The sequence below is a fragment of the Teleopsis dalmanni genome, chromosome 2 (genome assembly GCF_002237135.1).
Source record: "Teleopsis dalmanni isolate 2A chromosome 2, ASM223713v2, whole genome shotgun sequence".
NCBI classification, from domain to species: Eukaryota; Metazoa; Arthropoda; class Insecta; order Diptera; family Diopsidae; genus Teleopsis; species Teleopsis dalmanni.
In genome coordinates, this window is record NC_051847.1 from 12048901 (window position 1) to 12062323 (window position 13423).

Below are 13423 nucleotides of genomic sequence, written 5' to 3' on the forward strand. Positions count from 1 at the left end.
GAACAATTGCATTACTTAAGTATTGCTTACAATTATGCAGTCGCCGGCCATTGTCAGCTACAGTCGTTGGCTACAGTAGATGAGTCTCTCTGTAGTCCAATTGAATCAAATAATACATTTACGCAGCTAAATTTTTTATATATCTAGCTTCTGTTGCCAACTACTGTAGTTTAATCATGAATAGGGCATTATATAAAATAACGCAATAAACGACTTGCTCATATGACATTATTTTATGACATTCTCATGATAGTACGGTAAGGCGCATTAACAGATGGATCAGATTTTATAATTTGCTTTACCTTTAACCGCAAATACTCTTAATGCTAACTCAGCAGGTTAATTGCACAAATATTATGAGAGAGAGAAATCTTTCCTTTGCGTTGGAGGTAGGTTATTATTATATTTATCTTAGTTTTATAGTTTGACATTCAGTTGGAATTGAAATTAGTAGGACATTGTAGTACGGTCACACTGTCGGAATTAAGTCAACAGATATTTATAAAAAATCTTTACAATAGAATAAACATAAAAGAATACATGACGTTTTCTCTAAGCCAAAATCTGTGTTCGTTATTTTGACTTAAGGAACATTTAATCACATACTCTTTCCTACAAGAATTCACAAGCGAAAAAATATATTTATACATTTTTACTGTGATACATTATACATTATATATATTATATTTATACTATTCATGATATGAATAGAAGTATATTGCTTTAAGTACTCTTATGTATAAAAAATCATAAAATATGTGTAAACTAACTTATATTATTAGTAAAACAGCGAAAAATCACTAATTAAGGCACATTGGAGTTATCTGATGGCCTCTGCCAATGCAACCAACTTATATACATATATACATAAGCTGTTTTTCATTAATATAAACATTTCAGATGAATTTCGTAGGCCCTCTTATTCGAAAGTACATCATTAAGCGTGAAGGTTCACACTTTGAGAGTTCTTACTAATACCACACTATTTTTATGTTGAGGCTAGTTGAGTCAGTACTCTTGAGCACTTTTACTCTCTATTAACTGCGAGGTTTCTTTATAACTTCTCTCTACGCTTTGATTGGATTATTGTTTATCACTTCATCAGACTAAGCAATAATTGATCTCAGATCTGCATACCTCCCCGAGGAGCCTGTTCGTCCTTGGCCGCTTCGAGTAGCCTCCGCCAGTCAGCCCGATTAATTGCTTCTGTCTCCAGTTTGTAGTATCGAGCGCCCCTAAATCGTTGGACACCACGTTATGTGGTCGAAGCTATTCTCCATTTTATCAACCAGTTATATTCTACTCCACTATTGAAAGGCCTAAATTCATAATTGTTAGGGCTAAATTTTTGTAATGATTTCCTAAATAATACTTTTAAGTTTGAGGTGAAATTACAAATTTATTATAAAATGTCATAATTTTAAATGACTTTTTATTTGATTCGCTTTCATAATAACAATGTCACATATTTGATGTGACATCATTTTATTACGTTTATTTTTGCATAACAAAAATATGTCTCTCAAAGTGATTTTAACTACAGTTTTTCGCTAGAAAGTCTCTTTTTTCAAAATTAGTTTTGCCCAGAATCTTGTACTTTTTGTACAAATGCCAAAAAGTGAAATCAGAAGATTTATGTTCCGAAAAAAAAGGCATTTGACTATGATTTATGTCAAGGATGTTATTTTTATTGTCATGAAATAACGCTGCTTCAGAATTTGAAAAATAGTTCGAGTTAGGCAAGTTAAAGTTTTAGTGTTGTTAAAGATTTAATCAAAAACTTCTTTCAAAACAACGAATTATGAATTTGAATCATAAATCTGAGTCCATTCAATTTTATTTTAACTCTATATACCTATGTCGCTAATAACTAATTTTTTATTACTTTTTATTAATTCCGGACTAATATATGGCTTTATCTGACCAGTTATCTGCTATATACCTTATCATTGTAGTCTCTTATATTAGAGACTAACTGTCAAGTCATTAGTCAACTCAAATCTCAGAAGAAATATATACCGGTACCCGCTGCAAGACGATGGAAACTTCCAAATTTTTTATTTCCTTCCATAAGAAAGGGAGGAACTATATGTATAACAACAAAAATCTATCTGATGACAACTGAGTTAGTGTGTTTTAAGTACAAAAAATATTTCCAGTTATTTTCTTTAAATAAAACTGTGTCATCATTTTCCTGATAAACAGAATACACCGAAGAAGAGTAAAATTTATGGATATACTAATAAAAGTTGGTCATCAGATATAATTCTCTACATAAATTGTTAAAAGTAATTGATAATTGATAATAGAATACACCGAAGAAGATTGAAATTTATGGATATACTAATAAAAGTTGGTCATCAGATATAATTCTCTTCATAAATTGTTAAAAGTAATTGATAATTTTATGAATTTCAATTATTTTATTAAGTTTTTAATAAATGGAAAGCATGTCACTTGACTATTATTAGCATAATTGGCTTAATCTAATGCAATATAAACATAATGTTATTAATAATATTATCCCAAATTGCGGTTATATTTAATAGATAAATGAACTTATTCTTTTTGTTGTTTTTGTGTGATGTAAATTCTTTATTATGTATATTTAGTGCACATAATAATCAAAAATATGTAACCACAAGTACTATTTCACATAAAATGCACTAATTAATTAAGTTGCTAGACGGTAGGCGCACAACATCACATTTGCAAGTCCTTAGCCAATTTATTATTGTGTGGAACGCCCAAAAGGCCTCAGCTTGGCAGCCCAATTATAAATATAACAATGACAGAAGCCATTTTGCTGTGCCATTTGCTGTGCTATTTGCTTTCCTAACTAACAGTTTTCGTTCCATTGAAAGTGCCTCAATACTCCGAGGGATATAAATGGCCACGCATAACAAATTTGCGTCTTAAGGCGAATGAGAGCACAAACGCAATTTGCTGGCGCCATCCTAATTGAAAAAGGACATCAGCATTTCATGATTAGCAAACAAAACATTCTGTTGAAACATGCTTGGTACGTCCCTGCTTAACTAAAATCAGCTAATCAGTTAATGTCTGTTATCATATTTTGAAAATAATATTTTTATTTCATTTCAATATATGTAGAAGAAGATGTGATTAAAAGTAAATATTTACAGTAATGACTACAACTTCCTATATATATAGACAAATAGGATTACAAGTCAATTTAACAAAGTTTTATTAGCTTAAATCTTTTACTGAACTGCTTCAAAATTGTTTATTATTGGATGTGAAGATTGGGAACATAATGAAATCAGCTATTATCGTTACACTTTTGGATTATAGATATATCTAGTAGAGCTAATTATTAACAACTGGTCAATATTTATTATCTCATATTAGAAAATATCAAATTAATATGTTTTCACATTGTTGAAGATAATTGATATATTTACCAAAGAGAGTACTTATAGTTCTGATAAGCCAACGGTCATACTACAATAAGATAATATTCCAAAATTACTCATCAAAGCGCAAAAGTTGTAAAGAAATACGCTATTTTCAGAGTGAAAAATCAATTAATCGTATTAAAATTAAGAAGGCCAGTAAATGATTCTTTACTTTAACTCAATATTCCCTATATTTTAATGTGTGAACTTAAATGGGTACATACGCAGGAATGGGTACATAGGAGCTTTCTTCATCAGTCCAGAAAGACGCTCGATGTTACACTTAACCATTCCCTGCTAAACTTTTTTGTCTCAGACGAGAATACCAAAATCATCTGCAGACTATACCAGGAACTGTTTTGGTATAATCAATCAATCTCAAAGTTTGTTTGTTTACTCCTAAAAATATTGTCAGACGCAAAACACTAAATTTGTACTTTAGTTGTACTTTTCGTGTCTTAATCCCAAAACTTTATAACTTGGATTATCACTTTGTAAACTCTGATTCTTCTTTCATGCATTTTAACAGATTTCTCGAAAAGTGTTGAGGTGGTAGTATATTTTTCGAGAACTTTAACAACAAATATAACTTTGCCTTAGGTTTGCACATATCTGATTTTTAAGCAGGATTGCTGACGAGATTAAAGCCATACAACCAATTTTTCAATTTTAGATGGAAAGGGAGAGTCATAGTAGTACTAAGTAATAGTCAAGCTGCAGTTAAAGCCCTAATCGATCTGGTTACATCATCAAAACGAATTTATGAATGAAAATGCGGGTTAAACTATATCATTCAATTCGATATATCAGATAGCGATAGAATAACTCGGAAGAATCGGTTTAACTTCGGTATTTTGTGATCCGTAATAATTTCTAGTTTTGTTTAAGCCTTGTTCAATCTGAATTAAAAGATAAATAATGAAATTACAATGATACTGGGCACACAAAATTGTTCCTACCTATAATCAATGGAACTGCTACAGGTTTTCTTATGACTCTTTGGCTCAATGACTATAGACTACTAATTGAAGCACTGGTCACATCAATTTTGTCAAACATCGCTGTCCACTTGACTTTGCTGACAAAAGTTTATGTCGACTTTGGTTGGAAAACGAGGACACGATGGAAGATTTTCAAAGAGTTCTCAACAATCAGAGTTAAAGGTTTCGACTTAAATTTTGTAAGTACCTTCTTATCTCCTCCAAATGTTCTTTGCTAACTTAAAAGAAACCGAAAATGTTCATGTTCCGACTTCTGTGTATCTTTCTACATATCATTCCGAAAAAGTGGTTTTAGTGGCTTAAAGTCTTTTCGGTGGCTATCTATGCTTTCCATCTACGAGACCTTACTTCCTCTAGTACTGTCAAGAATAATGTTGAGGAGATTTCTGTTTAAGGCTTACATAATGTTACATTCGAGTTAATTATGTAAATGAATTAATGTTTCATAATTCCGAATAGTCCAATTAAGTTAAAGTTTTAAATATTTTCATGACCTGTTCAATGGGATCATTCCAAAAGGAGTAAAATGACTTGAATGAAAATATACGAACACGAATAACTACACAATGAATTGGTGTCGTAGAAACGGCAAGAGTACGGAATATTTCCGACAAGTTTTGACAGTTTACTATTTTATGGTGGAAAATTGTTTTCAACTTAAAAGGCACATAAACAATTAATTAATGTTGGTTTCAGATACAGCAAGCCGAATGTATGTAAGGAAAAGTTTTGAGCGAATTGGAAATGGTGGCAGCCAATGGAAAATGAAGCGAAGTACATGGAAATGACGGCACTACATGGATGTGGACGTGCACGTGCAATCGTGGTCATAAATAAGTCAATTTTAATTAAAGTTAGTGAATTCTTGTTTTGCCATTTGTGTTTTACACATTTTGTGAGGTAAAAATTGTGGTTTTCCGGTTGCAGTTAAAATTTAATGTTTGTGCAAAAATATGTGAGAATATAGGAAAAATTGTAGAGTTCTCTAGAACTTTTTATGTCGAGAAAAAAAAAGAAAATAATGTGAAAAATAATTACTTGTTACTAAATTTGAAACTATAGAAACTAAATGAGTTTAAGTAAAAGTTTCTTTTATTATCAGTGTTAAATAAAGTTATAGAGTACTACTTAATTTTAACTGATGAGTACAAAAAGTACCACAATCAATTATTAGTACTGGAGTTAATCGATAAACACTGTAATATTCGTAAAAGTAGAAAAATAGATATAATACTCTATAGTCATAAATTATTTCGTAGTCTTTTGCTTTTAACAGATTATAATCGTATATTAGTTATAGTTATTATTAATTTTTATTAATAATAGTTTATATCTTGGCCTACAATACGTTCATATAGGATCCAAGAACGACAGGGTCTACATCCCGAAGTCATTGGTCAACCAAGTGCCGTTCAACACCCCCCCCAAATGCACTGAACAAGCAGATCCCAGCGAGTTACTACAACCACATAAGGTCATATAGCATCTATTGTGATCTCATTTTTATTGCAGTAGGTAGAACTTAATTAATCCTATATACAAAAATTAATTTTTCTTCACTTGATCAGTTTTTAATTAACCGAAGTTTCGACAATACTCTTATTAAATTTGATAGCTATAAACTAATATTGTACTAATAGCTACAAACACATTTGCCAATTTTTTGGATTTCTAAAAATATATGTTCATCTTTCCAGGCACTATTATGATTCAACACTTAAAACCTCTAATAAAATTAGTTAACTGGCAAAATCATATTAATTATAATCACTTCTTATACTTTGTAATATATTTTAAAATAGTAAGAAATTAATTCAATTATAGTAATTTACATCTTTACAGAATCCGTTCACGTCTTATTCAACTCCCACTTTAACAAAAGCCATATAAGACATAAAGAGGATCTACAAATATACATATCCTAGATGACTACTTAATGAGAACATTTCGTTAATAAAGTACTTCATTATAAAGAAGTGCTTGAAGTACAAGAGTACAAGAATCGCTTTTATAAGGATAAAAAATTGTTATTTCTTCGAGAGGTATCTATATCATTGAGAATAAGGCGAAGACAGCAAAATATTGGACCTAGTGAAATGGCTAAAACTGGATTAATCTGGGCGTATATTAAACTATACAGTGATTCGTTTAATGAAAATATAAGTTCGCTTTTTCGTGAAGATCTTGACATCAGGAAAATATTTATCATATTATCCAACATTCAAAAAGTTGGATGAAGAAAAATACTTTACATTAAGTTATTTAATATATAAAACATATTGTCATATATCATCGTTGGTAGACTTTGGTAATAGTTGTTGGTTTTGGTTGTCCTTATATAATTCTTATACTGCAAGTGCCAGACATTGAACCATATTTCCAATTTTAAACACAGACTCAGGTGCTAGATCAATAACCCAACGTTACCTTTGACCTGACCTTTTTTCAGTTCTTTTTTTTTTGCTTAATATTTTAACAAAAATAACATGTTGAAAAGTGTCCATATTACACGGTTTCATAAAAAAATCTATTAGTTTTTCTTCAACTACACCAGCAAATTTAAGCTTAAATAGTTATTATGGAACAAACAATATAGCATATAATCCATAAATATAAAATTTCCAATTTAAAAAACTTTTAAAATTTATAACATATAAATGATATGCCATAAAGTGTACGTATTTATGTGTGTACAGCGTCGAACACAAAGAAAAAATAATATATATAGGGAAAGTACACGGTACTTTTATGGTTCCACACAAGAGTTCGGTCAGCTACGTGAGTGCAACAAAATCGTAAAATAAATTTTTCAAGGAAATTTCTTTGTCCTTTTGTTTCTTGAGGTTTTGCAATTTTTTACTAAATTTTACCACATCGCAATTTTGAACTCAAGCTACAAAATGCAACAAAAACGGTTGTAAATGCAATGTGTGTCACATTCGACAGTTGACAAGGATGCATAAGGATCCTTTGCGCCCAGAGTTGAAATTTATATAGAGTCTTTAGAATAAGACACTATCAGGTATGTGGAAAATGGTTTTGTCTATTATAAAAAGATTTTGTTTGCTTTCTTATTTTCCAAGTTTAGTGATGACGATGCTGTGAATAAGAGATAAATTTATTTACAAAAACTTTAAGATGCACACTTAAGTTATCAGAAATTGAAATATTAACTTTTTTTTCAAATTTTTTAAAATACTTTTATTATAAAAAAAATTTTAATATCTCTTCTCTATAAACTGTTAATATAAAAGTTAAAATAAAAATGTTTATAGTTCGAAATAGTAAGAATTCTTGTATGGAATAATTTTCTGTTAAATGAAAACTAAATTTTTTTCAAAAGTAACCGACATTAAAAAGAATAAACAATCTAAGAATCTGAAATTTAATTTAATTTTTAGTCGAGTTTGACTTATACTCGCAATACTTACACTTTCCATCACAATAGGCAAGAACCACAGTACCGGAGTTCATAGTGCAGCACAGCAAAATGCTTCCTTTGTTTTACTGTACGTACTCTAGATGTGCTTTTTTCCTAGTCGGACGAATGCTTCGGTTTTTTGTATTATTTTAATCCTTTCTGGAGCCTTAAGTTGAGTCAACATATGCTTGCACATACATAAGCATTAGGAAATGCGCCGGAAGAGTCTAAAACGGAAATGATGCAAGCAAGGAATTTGCTTTGTACCACTTGATGCTTTTTGGTCTTTCCAAAAAAAATTGTAAATACTGGAAAAAATGATTAAAGAAACAATAACTTTTGTGTCTCCATTGTTTTCCTTCGTTGCATTTCTACTTGTCCGAATTTCTGTTTTTTGGTTTATACTGGAAAAATGCTAAGATACGGATAGATATGTGAAAAAAGCTTCACAATTTTTTATGGAATTTTAATTGTTGAATGAATAAAGGCAAGATTTAGGCAAATATTTAACAATACTTTGTTTTCTGAAACCAAAAGTTTTGATTAAATCTTTTCCATTACTCATAAATACCGGTTTATCCATCTTTATAACTATCTTACTACATCCGTCTACTTTCATATACATATATATATAATTGATCCTTTGTTTATATGCAGTTTATGTTCTACAGCAATTAAATTTTTATAGAATATTATTGGACAAGAGGGAAAGATATGCTTGAGTCAGATAAATCTTTATGGAAAAACAAATATATTTTTTCAAAAAAATGTTTTAATAATTAAAAGATTAAAAATTTAATTTATACTAATTTTATACATTAAAAAATGAAACATCTGATGTATGTACAGTTTACCAAAAGCATATTAGTATTTATTTAGGATAGATTACAACAATGATCTCAGAAATCCACTGTTGGCGTATTGTGTTATCGTTTAGAAATTGGAAAACTCTATAGAATCAATAGGATTCCATAACTTTATTTTACAATATGCATACAGGTGCTTTGTTTACATTTCTATAAAGTTTTCCATTCTTGATCAAATTGTTCAGTATATAAAGATATCGACAACTACTTGTTTAATGCCGGTATGCTAAGATATCACAAATAGTTCGTGTATGTTTCTGAAATACTTTGTTTGTGTGGGTCAACTATTTTGAAAGTACTTGCAATATTGCATTAGTACATTATACTGCATCTATATTTAATATGAGAAATAAGGGAGAATCATGAATCACCGTGAAATTATTTTGGACAAAACTTAAAGGCATGAGATCATTTTGACTTTGTGTTAGTAACCATTCACGGTGATTACTATCACCTTACCATTCAAGAAAAGCTTTATTTTATTAACAGTAACATTATCAGTCTGAAAGACCTTGTAATAATCAGTGATGCATTCATTCCACAGATAAAACTGCTGGCTGGCCTGTTACGCAGTTTAGAGCCCGGCTGTATTATACATAGCTGGTTACACCTAAGGCACCTTCCGCCAATCAGACATCTCTAGCTAGAATATCGGCCGTAAATTTTCTGTTATTATTAGAATATCACCGATGTGATCAATATTTCTTAAAGAAGGATTGAGAGGCATTAGGTCCAAAACTCAAAATTTCTCTTCTGTAACTCGGAATTACTTGTAAGAATTTTGATGGTAGAAACTCATCACTGAAGGGTTAGAAAAATACGAATCGAAACTCATCAATTTCTGAATTAATGGTCGTATGAGTTCCAAGTGCTGTTGAGTTTATATCCAATCGAAATATGTGATCAATTTAAATAAGTAATTTGATAGTACATAAATTGAAGTCAGTAATTTGATATTCTTAAATGTCTTATTTCGCATTATTATATTGTTATACTGCTGATATAAATCAAATTCCTAGTTGCATTTAGAAAATTTTTATTATGCAAATATACATCCAAACATTTTTTTTTCAATGTTCATCCAAAATAATACACCTTTTGGTAAATCACAGAATTTTTTTGTTTTGTAATACATATATGTCTAAACTGATATTACAAATATATATCTCACTTGCTAATCATATTTAACAATAACAAATCAATACGTTAAAAAATATGTTAGTCCAAATACTAAATCATGAAACTATTCACTATTCAGTGGTTTCATCACACAAAAATTTTTCGTTTATATATAAAAAATTTTCATATGTAAACAGCGGCAACAGCGGTTAAAGTGGTACCAGCAACAACAAAAACACTTAGGATCCCATACGCTGGTAGTCCCAAGGGGTATTATCAAGCGGACATACGTTACGAGTTTTCAGCCAGCGGGAGATGCAATGGAAATGGAACGCGTGATTGCATATACCCCATGCAGTGGTACATTCTCCTCCTGGTCCTTGGCCCTGGGACGCTTGGCATTCGATACACTGTTCCATTATATTATTACGACAGATTGCGCAGTTGTCCACCGCAATGTCTGTAATCATAATCATTTAAACATGAAATCAGATTTATGGATAATTTTATGTTATTTACCCCAGGTCCAAGTAGCAACCGCATTCCACTAATAAATAATAAAAATAAAAACCATTTCTTTATTTCTCATTTGATTGAAGAAAATAATCTCTCACCTTCTTTATCTCGAAACGTTTAGCCGGGCGTGCAGCCTTGGATGTGGTTGGAGCTTCTTCCTCGGCCATGTTGATAACGCTAAACACCACTCACTGTACGATTTGTATTCCAGCAAATTTTTAATTTCTAAAGTTTTGTATCGTCAATAAGTTTCGAAACGTAAGAAAAAAATGTTTGTTTCAATTAGAATTTTTATTTGAGTAGTAAATTTTTTTTAAAATCTGACATACTACTTCGTTGCTTTTCGGTTTGAAAAACTTGGTACTGGTTAAATTATATCAATGTGTATGGAGTTTTGTACTGCAAACCTAAAAATATAATGTTTTCCATATTTATTTTTATTTGAAGAGCAATGTTAGGAACTTGTTGATAGAAACAAGAGAAATGGAACGGCGAAACGTATGGAATGTATGGAAAACTGAAAATGTAAATACAAAGGCACTGGCAGCACTGGTTTCTTATTGCGCGATAGCTATCTGATATCTGTTCGGATGTTTTTTATATAGACTTCAAACAATGAACTACTTATTTATTTTAAAGAAAATGGTATGAAAATTAAACAAACTAAATTACATTCCATCTTAGACATCACAAACTCAACTTCATTACGAAGATATTGAGTATGTCTCTACTTTCAAAAATCTTGAAGCATTTGAGTCACAAAAAACTAAAAAAATTAAATGCCTCCACTTTAAATTATTACTTACATGACCTTTAGAATATTTTCGGTAAGTGTCTTCTTATTGCACTGAAAGTGAATATTCATGGAATATATAAGACTGACTTCAATTTTTGTTAAAAATTGGACATTCGAAAATTGAACAGATTTTGTGAAAATAAAAAAATTTTTTAAAAATTATATTTTGACATGAAATAAGTATTAATAGATAAAAAAAGTTCAGTAGTTGATATAGAGATCAAAAAGTTTTTTTGATATATATACTTTAAAAAATATCTGATTCTGATCTGATCTGATATCTGATTCGAAAAGCAATCCAACGACTTGCGGCAGCTGTTGCTAGAAATCTTAATATCTACGCTGTACGTGATGTTTTTAAGAGTACTATGTGCTGCCGCCACATACCAATTCACTGATTGTGGTTTCTCACGACCTTTGCATCATTTAGAATATATTCACATTACGACAAATCCCTGAAAAAACTCACGCATGTAGCATTGATAACTTACATTATTTTGTGGACTACAAAGCAGCATTCGGTGGTTCCAATAGGGTTCACGAGATTGGTATCCTTACAAAAGCAAATATCCATCTACATGAGTTTGTGCAATACTTAAAGCGTTGTCAAGGCATGATCAAAACTTTATATACGTGTTGATGCCGTCTGGGATTTTGGTTAACATATCTTATTATTCTGCGATTAGTACAATTTCGTCAAGAAGTGATTAAACGCATGGCAGATGTTCATTGATATCAGACAATGTTTCAATTATATGTTTAATTTCTCTTTAATGGTTACGACACAACACTAATGTTACCGCTGTTTTTATTGTTACTAGGAAGGAATTTGCGTAAATGGGCTTGGTGATAAATAGGGTCAAAAGAAAATAAATGTAGTAAATTAACAAAAATATTCATCGCTTGATGGCGACACTAATAACAACAATAACTAACAATATATGTCAGTATATAGATCAGATAAAGAAACGCCATAGATCAAAAGGTTTTACTAAGGACTTAAAAAGCTATTGGTATAAGGAGCTTTCTTCGATCCGTAAAACTTGTGGTCTGTACAGTAAGGATTGGTTATAACCGCAGGATAATGTTTGGCTAGAAGGAAAGCTACAACGATTATGAAAGTGCGTGCTAAATACACGTAGAGATGAACTGTAGGGATTAAAATTAAAAACTGCGGAGTAATTAACATAATAATTAGAGAAAAGAGCTTATTATTTTCCAGATGTGAATATAAATATAAATGATAAGTCATTTAATTGAGTTATGTCAAAATGGTGATTTTCTGTTTTGTTATTCTCACTCGTATATCTCAAAAAAGCTTGTTTAAACTAAATCCTATGTTTTTAAATAATTTCATTTTTGTATTCCAACAAAGGATTCATTATATCCTTTGTTTGGAATAAAATTGAAACCACATAAAAAATTTCAAAAATGTGCAACAAAATCAATTCCCAACAAAACTAATTTAATTCGATTTCTATGTAATAAATCATTTTTTCAGATTTTGAAATCAAATATTTGAAGCGAGGAAAGCAATAAAATCAGTGAAAATAAATCGATTTCAACTTTTGTCATAAAAATTCGTGGTTAGCTTTAACCCAAAAAAACGAATATCCTCAAATGCAAAGTTCATAAAATGTAAATCCATCCAGTATACCAAAACCAAAACCAAAAAAAAACTCAATAAAATCTTCAAATCTCAGTTGAATTCTAATTCAGGAAACGTAACCGTCACACCGTGCGCAATGTCGCTGCCCAATGAATTTGTGAGATATTTTTACGCGATTTTCATTGTTCGGAGTTAACGTTTTTGGCTTAAACGAAAAGCCAGAAATTTACCGAGGCTCAAACCAAAAATTGTCAATACAAATGCAGTGCACGTGCCTGTTTTTCGATTTTGTCACATCGTGTACGCTCTGATATTATGACTCCCTAAGGTGTGGTTACAATGTTACGGTATATGGGTTTTTGGCGTGTGCACAAGGATACGCGTCCTGCACTGATTTCCTATAAATATTTTGTAATTGTTTGATGTATTTTCTGTTTTTGCTGGAAATTTAAAGCCGAACATCATCTCTTCCACAAAAACGGTTTACATGTTAAGCCGATTTTGAACCCATAATGAGAATACGAAAAAAGAAAAAAATGGTTGCTATATAGAGAAGGTAACTTTAGTTGCAGATTTTGAAGCAATCGAACAAATCTTTCCTGAGTAACTGATGTAAAGTTCTTCAACGCCCGTGTTAATGTAAATATAAGCACTAATACTCAGATTTAACTATTGT

General features: G+C 30.6%; 3 protein-coding genes across 5 annotated transcripts in view; all 3 read right to left on the reverse strand.

Annotated features, from left to right (window-relative positions):
* Positions 1–8424, reverse strand: part of LOC119673945 — a 23948-nt gene extending 15524 nt beyond the window's left edge. Inside the window, exon 1 of the mRNA XM_038085062.1 lies at positions 8358–8424. Coding sequence (XP_037940990.1) covers positions 8358–8424 — 67 coding nt within the window. The remainder of the gene's footprint in view (positions 1–8357) is intronic.
* LOC119685949 overlaps positions 1–13423 on the reverse strand; it is a 317355-nt gene that overhangs the window by 50742 nt on the left and 253190 nt on the right. The window lies entirely within an intron of this gene.
* On the reverse strand, positions 9767–11277 carry LOC119685952 (RING-box protein 1-like). 3 transcript variants are annotated; one of them, XM_038100368.1, is made up of 4 exons: positions 10672–10749; positions 10441–10567; positions 10346–10373; positions 9767–10286 (listed from the first exon to the last, which is right to left on the reverse strand). In XM_038100368.1, exons 2-4 carry the CDS (start codon positions 10507–10509, stop codon positions 10066–10068), a joined length of 318 nt encoding a protein of 105 aa, XP_037956296.1. In that variant the 5' UTR covers positions 10510–10567; positions 10672–10749; the 3' UTR covers positions 9767–10065. The 3 variants fall into 3 exon arrangements, with proteins under 3 accessions (XP_037956296.1, XP_037956295.1, XP_037956294.1); XM_038100367.1 differs by lacking the exon at positions 10672–10749 and adding an exon at positions 11149–11277 and having other exon boundaries at positions 9768–10286; XM_038100366.1 differs by lacking the exon at positions 10672–10749 and having other exon boundaries at positions 9768–10286; positions 10441–10618.